Source organism: Nyctereutes procyonoides, unplaced genomic scaffold (genome assembly GCF_905146905.1).
Source record: "Nyctereutes procyonoides isolate TBG_1078 unplaced genomic scaffold, NYPRO_anot_genome, whole genome shotgun sequence".
NCBI classification, from domain to species: Eukaryota; Metazoa; Chordata; class Mammalia; order Carnivora; family Canidae; genus Nyctereutes; species Nyctereutes procyonoides.
The window spans coordinates 653594-670625 of NW_026575114.1; the positions used below are offsets into that span (position 1 = coordinate 653594).

Below are 17032 nucleotides of genomic sequence, written 5' to 3' on the forward strand. Positions count from 1 at the left end.
TAGCAGTGGTGAGAGTGGACATCCCTGTCTTGTTCCTGATCTTAGGGGAAAGGCTCCCAGTGCTTCCCCATTGAGAGTGATATTTGCTGTGGGCTTTTCGTAGATGGCTTTTAAGATGCTGAGGAATGTCCCCTCTATCCCTACACTCTGAAGAGTTTTGATCAGGAATGGATGCTGTATTTTGTCAAATGCTTTCTCTGAATCTATTGAGAGGATCATATGGTTCTCCTTTTTTCCTTTGCTGATATGGTGAATCACATTGATTGTTTTACAAGTGTTGAATCAGCCATACATTCTGGGGATAAATCCTACTTGGTCATGGTGAATAATCTTCTTAATGTGCTGTTGGATCCTATTGGCTAGTATCTTGTTGAGAATTTTTGCATCCATGTTCATCAGGGATATTGGTCTATAATTCCCCTTTTTGGTGGAGTCTTTGTCTCATTTTTGAATTAAAGTGATTCTGGCCTCATAGAATGAGTTTGGAAGTACTCCATCTCTTTCTACCTTTCAGAACAACTTTAATAGAATAGGTATGGTTTCTTATTGAAACGTTTGATAGAATTCCCCTGGGAAGTCATCTGGCCCTGGGCTTTTGTGTCTTGGGAGGTTTTTGATGACTGCTTCAATTTCCTCCCTGGTTATTGGCCTGTTCAGGTTTTCTATTTCTTCCAGTTCCAGTTTTGGTAGTTTGTGGCTTTCCAGAAATGCGTCCATTTCTTCTAGATTGCCTAATTTATTGGCGTATAGCTGTTCATAATATGTTTTTAATATCATTTGTATTTCCTTGGTGTTGGTAGTGATCTCTCCTTTCTCATTCATGATTTCATTAATTTGAGTCTTCTCTCTCTTCTTTTTAATAAGGCTGGTGAATGTTTTACCACCTTACACCAGTGGGAATGGGTAAAATTAACAAGGCAGGAAACGACAAATGTTGGAGAGGATGTGGAGAAAGGGGAACCCTCCTGCACTGTTGGTGGGAATGTGAACTGGTGCAGCCACTCTGGAAAACTGAGCGGAGGTTCCTCACTGAGGTGGGCACTTGATGGGATGAGCACTGGGTGTTATTCTGTATGTTGGCAAATTGAACACCAACAAAAAATAAATTTATAAAAAAATTAAAAAATTTAAAAAAGAGAGATGAAAACTTCCCTAATATAAGTAAGAAGACAGGAATCCAGGCCCACAAAGAACAGAGTACTCCTAAGATGAATCCAAAAAGGTCTACACCAAAACACATAATGATTAAAGTTGTGGGATGCCTGGGTGGCTCAGCATTGAGTGTCTGCCTTCATCTCATGTTGTTGTCCCAAAGTCCCTGGATCAAGTCATGCATCAGGCTCTTTGCAGGGAGCCTGCACCCCCTTTGTGATGTCTCTTCCTCTTTCTCTCTGTGTCTCTCATGAATAAATAAAGTCTTTAAAACTAAATAAATAAAGTGGTAAAAATAAAAATAAAGACAGAATCTTAAAATACAAGAGGAGAGAAAATGGTTACATACAATGAAAATTTATAAGGCTATCAGATGAACATTTTTTCTAAAAACGAAAAACAAAAAACTTTACAGTTCATAGGGATTGGCATGATACATTCAAAATGTTGAAAGAAATACCCTACAGCCAAGAATACTCTACCTGGCAATGTTATCATTCAGCATAAAAAAAGAGAGAAATAGTTTTCCAGACAAAAAAAAAAAAGTTAATGGAGTTTATCACCACTAGGCCTGTATTACAGGGAATATTAAATTGATTTTTTTAATAGAAATAAAAGACCTCGAGTAGAAGTTAGAAAAGTATGAAAAGAAAAAAAAATCACAGGAAAAGCATATTATAAAGGTAGGAGATTAATATTTATAAAGCCAGTATAGAGGTTAAAATGCAAATGTAAAAAATCAACTATGTATAGAAAAAATTAGTCAAGGCACATAGAAATTAAAAGGAGGTAAACTATGACAGCATATGCATAAAATGTGGAGTTAGCAGTAAAACATGCTCTTTTAGAATGTCTTTGAACTTGAGCAACCAACTTAATATAGACTGCAATATACAGAAGATGTTATATATGAACCTAAATGCAACCATACACACACACACACACACACACACACACACACACAAACTGTAATAGGTATACAAAGGCAAAAGAGAAAGAATCTAAGCATTACACTAAAGAAAGCCTTGAAACCACAAGGAAGACAGTGAGGATGAAAAAATAATGTTCAGAAATAGAGCAGGGTATGGGAAACAGCAGAGTAAAGGGGCTGGTTGCTAGCAGTGGAAACACTGTGTCCCTTTATCTGGAGGGAAGGGAGTGGTATTTACAGAACTAAGAGAGCTGCCCATAGGGGTTATGACCTTGGTGAAGGAATGCAATCATTCTTCAAACCCAGCCTGGTAAGAGCAAGATCATAAATACTCTTCCCTCTTCCTTCTAATATGCAGGTGCCTCTCATACATCAAGTATAGCAGGAAGTCAGAATACAAGGGAATTGGGGTGATATAGCCTGGATAGTGGTCCACACAAGCCAGGAGAGGGTAGGGTCAAACAGACTAACCAGCACAGATCTCATGGCAGTGACCCATAGCATCTAGGTGCTTCTTGTCCCAAGGCCACTGCAGGAGATCTATCGATGAGCTGTGAAGCAGAAGTAATGTTTTCAATCCAGAGAATTAAGATTGCTGTTCTTCCTTCCAGTTTTGCATGCTAAACTCTCAGAGCTGCCCTTGACTCCTCTATCTCACAACCAAATCTTCAACAAATCATGCCACCTTACCTTTGAGGTATGTCCAGAATTGGACCACATCTCCTTACCTGATATCATCCCACCTCACTTCAAACTTCCACCATTTCTCACTTAGAATATTGCAAGACTTTTCTAATTGGCCTAGAAGACTTGCCTATGGTGCTCTCTGACCGTGTCTTCTATCACTCTTTCAACCACACCAGCCTCATCAGCGTTGCTTGAACGTGCTGGGCCCACTTCTATTCCAAAGTCTTTTTTTTTTTACCTGTTCTTTTGTATGAACAAAATTTCCCTAAATGTACTGTTATTCTTTACTCATTAATGTCTCTGCTCAAAAGCTCCCTATTCAGAGATGCTTCCCCTGAAGATGATATATACAAAAGGCATCCTGCTTTATTTTTCTTCATTATCACTTATCAACATGTTACATATTATTTATTATTTCTAATGTTACCCAGTCAGAATGTAAGCTCCATGAAAGCACTGATTTTCTTTTTTTCACTGCTTTAACTCCAGTGTCTAACATATAGTAGGTTCTCAAAAAAATATTTCTTGAACAAATGAGCAAACATGGTCTCCAATGTCATACCCACATGAACATGAATGAAGAAATTCTGATGCTCTTTCATAGCTTAACAATAACAAAATCATTAAAATGTCACCACAAAACCATTGTCTTCTACCATGATTTTCTCTACTCAATCTTAGAGGATAGTGAGGCATGCTCAAAAACTGTTGAAAAAAAAAGCAAGCCTTTCACCAATTGTTCATGTTCTATAGGGATTTTAGTTTTCAAGATATTCCATGTGTAAACCTGTATGCCTTTGATTTTCTATGTGCAAGTTGTAAAATTGGTGATTACCAAAAATTTCAGCTAATATCTTCTGGTGAGATGACTGCCATAGTTATTTCTATGTCCAACTGCCTTAACTCAGAGAATCATCTGAAAAATATTTGTCTTCAAATGCCTCCTGTCCCCTGCATGCTCAGATGTCATGTCCATTTTACATTTGTACCATTTCAGAGTCTCTGGGCACCTGAAATGGTTGTTATTTTGTATCTTTCATAAAAGCTTCATTTTCTATATCCTATCCCCATGGAGTTCTAGTTTCCATCTTAAAATAATTTATTCAGTTACAAAAGTTTATTTTCATATTAATGTGGTTGATTTTTAATATTCTATTTATTTATAGAAGACATTAAGGTTGTTCTACAACAAAGTATATGCATGTAGGAGAGCTATTAAAGTAGAAGAAGAAAATGAAAGTCACGAATATGAGAATGGAGAAACATGAAAGAAACATGATTTCATTTGGGTTTAATCATAATTATTCTGAGTGGTCATGTACTTTGTTATTTTAAATAATTATTTCCTCTTAAAAGATTGTCATATTGTGTAAAGATGCTTCCCCAACAAGAGTGGGACACAGACATGTAGTCTAAAGTGCAAGATGAGTGCCTTCTTGATCCATCTGGAAAACTCTTTGGTGTGAATTCCACCAGGTTAAAATGCTCATTTTTTCTCCTTTCCCCTTTATTCCATTTCACTAATGAGTGGGAAATATCAGAAAGGGAGACAGAACATTAAAGACTCTTAACTCTGGGAAACTAACTAGGGGTGGTGGAAGGGGAGGTGGTCAGGGGGTGGGGGTGACTGGGTGACGGGCACTGAGGTGGGCACTTGCCGGGATGAGCACTGGGTGTTATTCTATATGTTGGCAAATTGAACACCAGTAAAAAATAAATTTATAAAAATAAAAAAATGATCATTTACATGAGTTATGTATAAAAATAAAACTTTTAAAACTGTCAAACATAAATAACATGCTTTATGAACACATATTATTATTCAATAGAAATTCTTCAGCTAGCACTGTCTTCCTTCATTGAGTATTTCTTCCCTCTTCCTAGTGTCATCTTCTAAATACAATCTTATCTGTGGACTCCCTTTGGAGTACCAGAGTGTTACAGCATCATTAACAGGGTGGTGAGAACCCATGATAGTAACCATTAGATGACACAGTCTGCTTATTTGAGATGGATTAAATATAATTCTTATCCTTCACTTAAGTGGTATTTTGACTCAATTTCAATGGAAACTTTCAGGGCCCTTCTCTGTACCAGATTCTCTCACCTCATTCTCTCTAGCAATTATGAAGGGACCATGGTTAATATTGTTGGCACAGTTGAAATTTGACATAGATTTTAGGTTTTCCAAAACTCAGCTTTGTATCTCTGTAATACAATGTCCAATGGATGGCTTCTGAAATAATTAAGGGATAAGTAATTAAGGTCGTTACTGCTCCTTCTGAGTGTTTCCTATTGATTGAAAAACTGCTTTTCTGTTATTTCAGTCATTTTAAAAAATAAAATATAATAAGTTCCTAGTGTGACAGCTATATATTGTATTTTCAATTTTTGATATATATCAATACTTTGGAAACATCTATAATACCTCCTGCTTAAAATTTTATTGTTAAAAGATTTTCAAGCATTAATATTTTTATATCATAAACCTATCTTTTTATTTTTACTTTTTTAAATCAAATTATATAATTTTATTTTTTTAATAATAAATTTATTTTTATTGGTGTTCAATTTGCCAACATACAGAATAACACCCAGTGCTCATCCCGTAAAGTGCCCCCCTCAGTGCCCACCACCCAGTCACCCCCACCCCCCACCCTCCACCCCTTCCACCATCCCTAGTTCATTTCCCATAGTTAGGAGTCTTCCATGTTTTGTCTCCCTTTCTGATATTTCCTACCCATTTCTTCTCCCTTCCCCTCTATTCCCTTTCACTATTCTTTATATTCCCCAAATGAATGAGACCATATATTGTTTGTTTTTACTCTGTGTGCTCAATGTTTTTTAAATCATGAACTATTCCAAACACAAAGTTTATTCTCTATTATCTTAAAAATAATATTAGTTTTTGCTAGCTACTTTAACTCATTCTATTACATACATTATAATGACATCAGGAAACTTTACAATCTGTAAATTACTTTGCATTACAAGTCTAGAAAATTAGGTCAATAATTAGATCAGTGGCTCATAACCCTTGGCAAACATGGCAAGCACTAACTGGCCTGCCAGTCAGATTCTTGAGCCCAATTTAACAGTTTATAATTCTGCTAATCTGATATGGGCACAAAAGTAGTATATTTTATGAAGTCAGTAGATGATTCTAATGCAAGTCATCAGAAAACCACTCTTGGGAAGCACTGACATAGAGTGAAGACCGTTTTCACAGGATTAAGAAAAATTCAGAGTCCTGTTAGAGCAAAACAACACTGGTAAATTTATCTGATTCTTGATGATTTATCATTGTGTCCATTAATTTATTTTACCCGGGAATTATCCTGAAGTATCTATGTGCTAGGTGAATTTCTTTTTTCTTTTTCTTTTTCAACCAGGGATGCAAAAACTGGCCTTTCTTTCATGGGATCAATCTGAAACTTTTGGAAATACTAACTTGCACACTACCATCAATTATAAATCATGAAGAAAATTAATGTGCACAGTTCCCTTTCCTTCATCAGCACATCATCTCGGACAATTGGAAAGAAATTTTAAGATGGAGAGAGGAAAGGATAAACATTTTTTTTCCTGCAGATAAACTCAGTAAAATGAATTGACTTTTCCAAGATCTTGAAGGGATTATTTTTTTAACTGGCAAAATTCCCCTTTGCTGGTGCATCTCTATTTTGTCTATGACTGATATTGGGATTTCTGTCATTTACTTTGAGGACTGATACCTCCCCATTAACTTTTTAAGTGCACTTAGAACATCCTTGTTCCTGAGACTATAGGCAAGAGGGTTTAGGAGTGGAGTGAGGACAGTTCCAAATAGAAAGAGACCCTGATTCAACTTTGGAGTCTTGGCAGAACCAGGTCTCATGTAGATGCACATACCTGGACCAAAATAGAGACCCACCACACAGAGGTGAGAGGAGCAGGTGGCTAGAGCCTTGTTCCTGCCCTCTGGGGAGTTCATTCGGAGTACAGCAAGGAGTATGAGAACATAGGAAGACAAAATGAGAGATAATGGCAGAAGCAGAACAAGGATGCTTGTTATCACCACTGCCTTCTCATAGGCTGAGATATCCTCACAGACAATCCTAAGCACAGCCATGACTTCGCAGAAGAAGTGGGGAATCTCTCTAGGGTTGCAGATATTAAAATGCAAGGTAAAAACAGTGTGACCCAGAGAAGTAAGTGCCCCTCCAGCCCAAGACATGGCAATCATCCGTAAGCAAACTCTAGGATTGATGATAACTGGGTACCGCAGAGGATCACATATAGCCACGTAACGATCAAAGCACATGAGAGTTATAAGGATGCATTCTGCAATGGCCACAGTCAGGGAGAAGAAAATTTGAGTCCCACAAGCCAGGAATGATATGTTCCGCCAACCAGAGAAGAAGTTGGCCACCATCTTGGGGACAATGCTAGAGGTCAAAGTCAAGTCCATTAAGGAGAGCTGACTGAGCAGGAAGTACATGGGGGTGTGGAGATGGGAATACAACCAAATGAGGAGAATCAGAAGAGTGTTGCCAGTGAAGGCAGCCATGTAGATCAGAAGAATGATGGAGACCACGGCTGTGATGTGTTTAAATTCAGGGAAGAAGCCCAGGAGAATGAAGTCTGAGGATTCTGTCTCATTCCTACTTCTCATGGCTTTCTGTAATAACAGAAAGAGAACAGAGTTATTAAAAATGTTATAGAAATAAAGCAGTTTCTTATTAAAATTTAAGAATGATAACAATGGCAAATATAAAACAACTCATCCATATCCATAATCACTTGAATCAGTTCTTAATATTTTTCTATATTCCTTATCCATGATTTTTCTTAAAAGATTTTTATTTATTTGAGACAGAGTGAAAGAGAGAGTATGAGCTAGGAAACAGAGAAGCAGACTCCCTGCTGAGCAGGGACCCCCCCCCCACTCCTGCCCCATAGGTGGGACTCAGGCAGACAATTGACCAACTGAGCCACCCAGGCACCCCCTTATCCATGAATTAATATACTTTTAGAAACCAGAGTGTACATGTTATAATGAAAGAAAAAAATGTATGCTTATTTCCAGGTCAGATATCGTAGGCTTTATTTGACTTTGGGAAAAAAAAGTTGCTCATTTAATTTATAGAAGAATTTTTCTGATTCTAAAACACTTCTACTTTACTCAAGTCTTTTGGCTCTGGCCACTATAATTTAAGGAAAAATTGATCATTATGGCTACATTATGTGTTATAGGCATTTATGATTATTTAAAATTTTAATCTAGGGATCCCTGGGTGGCGCAGGGGTTTGGTGCCTGCCTTTGGCCCAGGGCGCGATCCTGGAGACCCGGGATCGAATCCCACATCGGGCTCCCGGTGCATGGAGCCTGCTTCTCCTTCTGCCTGTGTCTCTGCCTCTCTCTCTTTCTCTCTCTGTGACTATCATAAATAAATAAAAATTTAAAAAAATTAAAAATAAAATAAAATAAAATAAAATAAAATTTTTAATCTAATTAGCCTTATTTTCCACCCAGAGAAAACACTTATTGTATTCACATGGTCTATAGTAAATTCAGATTATCAGTAAGGGAGAAAGTTTTCTTTCTTTCTTACCTTTTTTTAACATTTTATTTATTTATTTGAGAGAGGGGGAAGGGGAACATGAGCAGGGCAAGGATCAGAGGGAGGAGCAGGCTCCATTCTGATCAGGGAGTCCAATGTAGGACTTGATCCTAGGACCCCAGGATCATCACCTGAGCTGAAGGCGGATGCTTAACTGACTGAGCCATCCAGGTGCCCCAGAAATTTTTCTTTCTACATGATCTTATAGGGTTATTTATGTTGTAGAATTCATACTCTTCTTAACCACTAGGTACAGCTATTATACCACTCATGGGTACAGGGAAAATCTTTAGGGCTTCTTTCCCTCACATTTACAATTTTTTTTTCCTTTTTAGACTATCTTAGTTATATTTAGTCTTCTCCTCTAATACCCTTAAATGTTTTAAATATCTACACAACCTTTGATAAGTTTATTACAAGAGGGAAAATTCTCCTCTTTTTGTATGAGACTCATATGACCTTGTTAAAAACCAGACAATGACAGTACAAAAAAGAGAAACTGTATTCATGAAAAGTTTCCAAAACTATAAAGAAAATAGCAAATTGACCATACTGGTGTATAAAAAAATAATCACTCAAATTTAAAATAAGGAAAGACTAACATCAGAATATGTCAATAGTTGGTTCACCATTTAGAACAGATTAAAGAAAAAAAAAGTCTATGCCTTTTGCATTAGCAACAAAATTTTGATAAAATTTATTATTAAATCATTATTTTAAAACCATCCTAACAAAATGGTAGTGAAATAAAATACAGTGTCCTATTATCTTATCTTCTTGAAAAACTGTGAAATTTATTTTTTCATGAAATTCTTGAAAATATTATTTCTAAATTGTTAGACGACTCCTCTCTTCTGGAACCTGTGTGTATGTATGTGTATAAACATTAACAGTGAAATTCAAGTTTCCTTTGTTTTTTTTTTTGTTTTTTGTTTTTTTTGTTTTTTACAGAAGGACTAAAAGAACCTCCTGCTTATGTTTATCCAGTAGTCTCTCCTTAGAAACAGTATGTTCAAATACTGTTGATTACTTTTCTAACACTTGCACAGTTTGATTTCAACTCATTGCTTCTATGAAGATACTTGATATTCATTGGTTCACCAAAAAGAGTAATCACTTTTGAAGAAATTATGATAACAAAAATACCAAAATCTGCTCCCTTTGCTTACACTAAGAGCCTGAGACTTCTTGTGAAGCACCTAAGGCCTCTGTGTGGTGGCACTGCCAGAAATAGCCAACTGATAGCCAATATTCTTTACATACCCAACTTTTATTATAGCATTCTGTGTGGATCCCCTTCAAACCAAGAGATCACATGCCAATCATAATCTGCTTCCTGTCACTGGGTGTTTTATTGACTGGATGAGTTAGCCTACTTTTAGATGTGGACAAAATTTAAGATAATAATAATAATAATAATAATAATAATAATAATAATGGCAAAATTAGCCAGAATGCATCTTACTCTCTCCTGTCTTAAAGTGAATCTTGGTGTAGTCAGTGGTTTGTTTATGCCTGAACTAGACTCATCAGATGGTGAGAAACTGAGATTTCAGAATGTCCAGATCTTTGAAAATTCTCTAACTTTTCAGAAAAGTAGAGCACAGCTCTGATTTAAGTGTTATGCTATACAGCCTCCAATGTCTAGTTCAAGAGCTGTTTCCTTACTTTTGGGTATCCCAAGGCTTGGCTAGGTTCTATTATAAACTTTCCTTCCAAACTATATTCATCACAGCCTGGATTGAAACCTAAATTTCATCATTGCTTGTGACTATACGTTTTCTTATATGTCTCACCCCTTAAACCATGAAATTTATGATGGAAGGACCTGGTAAGTTATTTTTCTCTCTAAATTTAGCATGTTGCTTTCACTGAAGATGAGTTAAATACACAATCACCTTAGGGCTGGAATCCAGGCCTTTGAACACTGGATGTTGTACCTGGACCAAACAAGATGCTTTTAGCACAAACAATTATTTTTCTACTGAAACGTATTACTTCATTTTGACTTATGATCCCTTATTGCTTTCAAAGCACTTTACAGCATTTTATTTTGTTGGGCTATATGGGAGGAGACTCAACATCATTATGTCTACTTAAGTGATATACAGAAAGAACCAGGTCACAGTCAAATAACACTGTCCTATTCCTGGGTAAATCATCTGCTTACCAAGATTGAGCTTCACAAATACTAGTGACAAATAACTATAGAGTTAGCTTAAACAGATTTTCACAATCTAGGAAAACTGGGTTACTTACCTTATCAAGACACTTACCTTGTAATTTGTATTCGGTCATTGAAATTTCTTACAAAATATAAAATATTCAAAATTCCTACTGCTAACTGGGTACCGTGGACTCCAGCGTGCTGAATATACTATTAAATGGAAATGCTGAATATACTATTAAAGAGGAAAACATAAACTCTTTTAATAGGTAAAAACATATAACTGAGTAGGTCTTGATAGGATGTCTGTCCTCAGCCTGTAAGATTGTGGGCAGAGCTAAGATCTCCCTAATTCCTCAATGCCATGGGGTTTACTGTGGAATGCCTGGTCAGACCAAACATTGCAGCTTCATGACAGCCCTGCCAGTTTCTGATTAAGGGCTAAGGAACTCAAGTACAGCATCCTGGAGAAATATTCTCTCCAGGATATGATTAGAGGTCTTCAAACCATCTACTGGTACAAGCTCTGATTTTCTTTTTTGTCAGCACCACTATTGTTTTCCCAGAGGTCCAATTTAGAATTTTCTTGCATTTTGGTCATTATTCCCATGTAACCTCTAAGCCAGTTATTGACTAACATCTCTTATTTTCTCCTTCCTTTGTATTCCCAGAATTCACACTCTATTCCTAATTTCCCCGTCTAGAATTACCTCCTCTACTTTATCTTGTTAACTAAATTTTTTCTTTTCTTTAAGGTCAGATGCAAGTGTCACCTCCTCAGTGAAATCTTCCTTTATGTCTGCAGTAAATATCAACATATTTTCCTAGTTAACTATGACATTTCTCTTTTGGCTTATTATCTACTTTGTACTGTTACTGATCTTTTAACACTCTCTTACAGTTAACAAGATGTCAAGCTATGGAAAGTCTAGGTTTTGCCTAAATGTTCCTATGGTTTCCTATTCCTGGAAGATTATCTTATTCTTAGTACACACTGACTTGACACTACTAATTAAATTAGATTTCATTAAGATCAACAAATGCTATATACTATATACAGAATTCAAAATTGAAAAAAATAAATTCACTAAAGCATTTTAAAATGAGGGAGATTGATTAATGAAGAAAGAGATCACGTATGGGATATGAGTACTGCAATAAAAGTAGGTAGATATTACTACAGCAGCAAACAGACAAAGGGATTAATTTGTGTAGTACCATAGATCTTTCATTCAGATTTCTCTATTGCTAACATATACATTACTATGGAGCCAATCCTGGTTCTTTCATAAAACCAAAGAACTGATATCTGTACATTAATATTAACTAAACCCTTTTTTAAAAAGATTTTATTTATTTATTCATGAAAGACACAGATGGAGAGAAGCAGAGATATCCAGGCTCCCTGCAAGGAGCTGGATGAGGGACTTGCTCCCAGATCCCAGGTTCATGACCTGAGCCAAAGGCAGATGTTCAACGTTGAGCCACCCAGGCATCCCAATATTAACTAAATTTTATATTTTATTCATATTTCACTCACTTTCCTAATGTCCTTCTTTTTCAGATTGCTTTTCAAAAATCACATTTATATTTAGTGAGAGCCACTCAGGTCTTTGTAATGGGCCTGACAATTTTGAGGAGTACTGACAGGTATTTTATACAATGTCCCTCAATTTTTTTGTGTTTTTTGTTTTTGTTTTTGCTTTACTCATTAGACAAAGGTTATGGGTTTCAGAAAAGAAGATTGCAGAGGTTAAGTGCCCTTAATTATCATGTCTTCTTAGGGGTGCATTATGCCTATATGACCTACTTACTACTGATGATGATGTTAATCTTGGTCACTTGTCTGGGGTAATTTTCACCAGATTTTTCCAATGTAAAGTTACTCCTTCTCCCCTTTTATATGCTTTACTCTTTGTTGTTGTTTTTTAAAAATTTGTTTTGTGGCAGCCCCGGTGGTGCAGCGGTTTAGCACCGCCTGCAGCCCAGGGTGTGATCCTGGGGACCCGGGATCGGGTCCCACATCAGGCTCCTTGCATGGAGCCTGCTTCTCCCTCTGCCTGTGTCTTTCTCTGTGTCTCTCATGAATAAATAAATAAAATATTTTTAAAAATAAAATGTTTTGTTTTTAAGATTTTATTTATTTATTTATTCATGAGAGACACAGAGGCAGAAACACAGGCAGAGGGAGAAGCAGGAACCCTGCAGGAGTTCAATGTGGGACTTGATCCCAGGACCCCGGGATCACGACCTGAGCCAAAAGGCAGATGCTCAACCACTGAGGCACTCAGGTGTTCCTATGTTCTACTCTTTGTTTTTTCTGTTTTGTTTTGTTTTGTTTTGCTTTGTTTTTTTTTTGTTTTGTTTTGTTTTATTTTTTTTTTTGTTTTTTTGTTTTTTTTTTGATGCAAACACACCAGGGTTTATTTACAAGCTCGAGCTTGGGTCCAAGTATACCCGACACAGGGGAGCAGGGACTTGGACCCCGAGGTGGGTTTCAGCTTAGTTTTAAGGGCTGGTCTAGGGGACCTCCAGAAGGGGGGGAGCAATTCCTCAAGTTCTGTTTACATTCTGATATGGGGCCTTCAAGGGCATTGAGCTCTGTTCTCATTCTAATATGGGGCTTTCTAGGACATTAAGCTGTAAGCCGTTTTCTTCCTGTAACTGAAGTAAGGTAAAGTTCAGCTCTTATTCGCAGGGGCCTGGGATGGCTGTACTTGTGCTAACTCTGAACTTAAAGTGGAATGACCTTAATTTTCTCAGCCTCCACATTTTCCCCTCTCAGAGGAACCTAAGGAAGGACCCAATCATAGGTCCAGGTTTCTCTCAGAGTGAGCCAGGAGGAATGATTAAACCAGGATTCGAACCAACCTTGTTGCTGTTCTTGCTCCCATTTACATTTCAGCGAAGAAGCAACATCCTAGGTTTAAGGCAGCATGTAACTCCCCACCCCCACCCTTTGTTGTAAGAAGACTAAGTCTAATCCCCTTCTATTTTGTTGTTGTTGTTTTTTTAATAATAAATTTATTTTTATTGGTGTTCAATTTACCAACATACAGAATAACACCCAGTGCTCATTCCGTCAAGTGCCCCCCTCAGTGCCCGTCACCCATTCACCCCCAACCCCCACCCACCTTCCCTTTCACCACCCCTAGTTCATTTCCCAGAGTTAGGAATCTTCATGTTCTGATCCCCTTCTATTTTGAAGGACAACCTCAGACTAGGGAAGTCTTGAAGGTGGGAAATAAGTGAGAACAGTGCAATCTTAGCTTTAGGGGATTGTTCTTGTCCGGTTGGCTTTTCCATTCTGAACCAAGTCCTTGAGAACAGCGTGTGGGTCAGCTGGCTGGACGTGGGTGTAGTGGACCCAGGGAGTAATCCCGTCGACCTTGAGAGCAGTGGGAGTGGTCTGGATCATGATGTAAGGTCCCTTCCAGTGAGGTTGAAGTGTCTGGTGTTGGTATCTCCACACGTACACTGTCACCTGGCCAATATCCATGAGGGTTCAGGGGTGGTCCAGTCTTGTAGAGGGCCCTCAGCTTAGGCCACACCTGCTCATGGGTTCATTGTAACATTTGGAGGGAGAAAAGAAGTTGGTGATCATCAAATTCAGCAAGCACCTCAGGTTTTAAATTGGGGATAATAGGTGGAGGAAGACTGAACATGATCTCATAGGGAGTCAGTCCCATCTTATATGGGGAATTCCTCACCCTAGAGGGTGAGGGGGACGAAAATCACCCAGTCCCCGCCAGTCTCCAGGGCTAATTCAGTTAAGGTCTCCTTTAATGTTCTGTTCATCCTCTCTACCTGTCCTGAGCTCTGGGGCCTATATGCACAATGTAATTTCCAATCTGCCCCAAGTACTAGTGCCACTCCCCATGTTACCTTAGAGACAAATCCTGGGCTATTGTCTGATCCAATTTTAACAGGAAAACCATACCTCGGTGAGATGTCTTCCAGCAGTTTCTTGGTCATGGTCTGTGCTGTTTCATGTTTGGTGGGAAATGCTTCTGTCCATCCTGAAAAAGGATTTACAAACAGTAGTAAATACCTGTATCCGTATTTTCCAGGTTTTACCTCAGTGAAGTCCACTTCCCAGTAGGCTCCTGGGCAGTCCCCTCGGAGCCGGGTTAGATCCATGGGCAGAGGATGGCATGTGTGGCAGCTCGCCACAATCTGCTCCATCTTTGTTCCAGAGTCTTTAATAGTGACCTTTGCATGTTGTATGAGGTCTTCCATCTTCCTTGTTCCCATATGAGTACCCCGATGCATTCTGGATAGGCCTCGCCGTCCTAGTTCCTCTGGCAGGATGATGCTGGAGTCTGCGGCCCTCCACCAGCCATGCAAGCACTGGGCCATAGGCAAGCGTTTGATCCAGTGTAAATCAGCATCAGTATAGTTGGGGGTGTCGGCTGTGGAGGCCGAGAAAATTAAGGCCATTCCACTTTAAGTTCAGCGTTAGCACAAGTGCAGCCATCCCAGGCCCCTGCGAATAAGAGCTGAACTTTACCTTACTTCAGTTACAGGAAGAAAACTGCTTACAGCTTAATGTCCTAGAAAGCCCCATATTAGAATAAGAACAGAGCTCAATGCCCTTGAAAGCCCCATATCAGAATGTAAACAGAACTTGAGGAATTGCTCCAGCCCTTCTGGGGGTTCCCTAGACCAGCCCTTAAAACTAAGCTAAAACCCACCTCAGGGTCCAAGTCCCTGCTCCGCTGTGTCGGGTGTACTTGGACCCAAGCTCGAGCTTGTAAATAAACCCTCGTGTGTTTGCATTGGTGTTAGCTCCTTGGTGGTTTCTCGGATTCGCAATCTTGGGCACAACAAGGCAGGGTCGGTGCCCCCACATCGGGTCTCCGTTTCCATGGTTATAGCTGCCCCCCTCGAATCCGATTCCTTCTCAGAGGAAACTGCTGCGGTCCGTGTACCAGGTGGCATCCTCATTCTGCAGTGGCTGGTCCTGGAGATCAGCTCTGATTCCATGCACCTGTGCCAAAATATCTTGACAGTCATGCAGAGGGGGGTCCCAGTCTGGGTTAGGGAGATGAGAGGCATGGGGTATTGGCGGACCCTGACACGGTCGGCCCCCGGTTTTAGTTATGGTTGGTCGGTGCCGGGCCAGCCCAAATCCCCCAGGTTCTGACCACGCTTGGGGAAATTCCTGCAGCCAACAGTCAATGTCAGTCATTGGGGCTGAGGGTGTTTGGTGGAGACAATATTTGTCTTCTGAACTCAGGACAAGCACCTGAATCAGGTGCCTCTCTTTTTTTAGGATTTTTGTCCCTTTGGGGTGGAAGCGAATTTGTGCCCCCATCTTGGTGAGCAAATCCCGACCTAACAACAGGTAGGGGCACTCAGGGATGACCATGAAGGAGTGGGATACCCAGCCCATGCCAAGATCCCCAGTTCTTCGGGTAGTCCATGAGTACTGTTCGGTGCCCATAGCCCCTTACATAAAGTCTTGCTTGCCAATTTCCCTTGGGGTTGTAATAAAACCGAATGTTGTACCCCAGTGTCCACTAGGAATTCAACAGGTTGCTCTAAGAGTTACCCTGGGCTCGGGGGGGGGGGTGCCGAACCCCGACTCCCCTAATCATCCAGGTCCTCCATTTCCAAGATCTTGGTAGGGGCCTTAGATCTTTTGTTAGGGCAGTTTTTTTACCCAGTGGCCCTCTTCTTTGGAATAAGCACATTGGTTTTTGTTCAGCTTAGGGCGCTCCCGATGGGGACCAGGGCTGTCCTCCTTACCTGTCCCTGAGGCCAGCTTCTTGAGGTGCCTCTGTCTTTCCTGTGGGTCATCCATGGTTATGGCCAGCAGGATCTTGGCCAGGTTTTGGGTCTGCTGGTCACTTAGTTTGGTTTGTTGTTCTTCTGGACTTTCTCTATTATTATAGACTCATTCTGCTACTATCACTATGTCCTGCAAGCTCTTCTCTCCCAGTCTCTCTACTCTTTGCAATTTCTTTTCAATGTCTGGAGCTGCCTGGTTAACAAAAGCCATGATAATTGTGGCCTTTGTTTCCGGGACTTCTGGGTTCATAGGGGTGTACTGCCTAAAAGCCTCTCTGGTTCTTTCTAAGAAGGCTGCTGGACTCTTATCCTTACCCTGTCTCACATCATAGACCTTGGCCAGATTGGTAGGCTTGCGCGGCAGCCTGGAGACCCGCCACTAGAGTCTGGCAGTAGACCCAGAGTCTCTCCTTACCTTCAGCCGAGTTGTGTGCTTTGGGGGGTAAAAAGGGTTTTAGCCAAGGAGGGGAATTTTTGGTCATGTCCTGCCAGGCCAGGATGTTGGGCACCTGGTCAGGGTGGCCGTCCGGTTTGTCCCTGAAGATCACGGCCTTAACCTGTAAGATAATAGGTAGGTGAAAAGTTCCTTCTCGGGGCCATCCCACATTGAAGGTTGGCCATTCTGATATGCAATATATTTGGAATCTCTCTCCGTATACCTATGCTCAGAATACGAGCTCTTTCCCTAACATCCGAGAA

General features: G+C 39.6%; 1 protein-coding gene across 1 annotated transcript; it reads right to left on the reverse strand.

Annotated features, from left to right (window-relative positions):
• Window positions 1-6485: 6485 nt before the first annotated feature.
• Window positions 6486-15986, reverse strand: LOC129515015 (olfactory receptor 2M5-like). The gene is made up of 2 exons (XM_055333714.1): window positions 15927-15986; window positions 6486-7430 (listed from the first exon to the last, which is right to left on the reverse strand). Exons 1-2 carry the CDS (start codon window positions 15984-15986, stop codon window positions 6486-6488), a joined length of 1005 nt encoding a protein of 334 aa, XP_055189689.1.
• Window positions 15987-17032: the final 1046 nt, after the last annotated feature.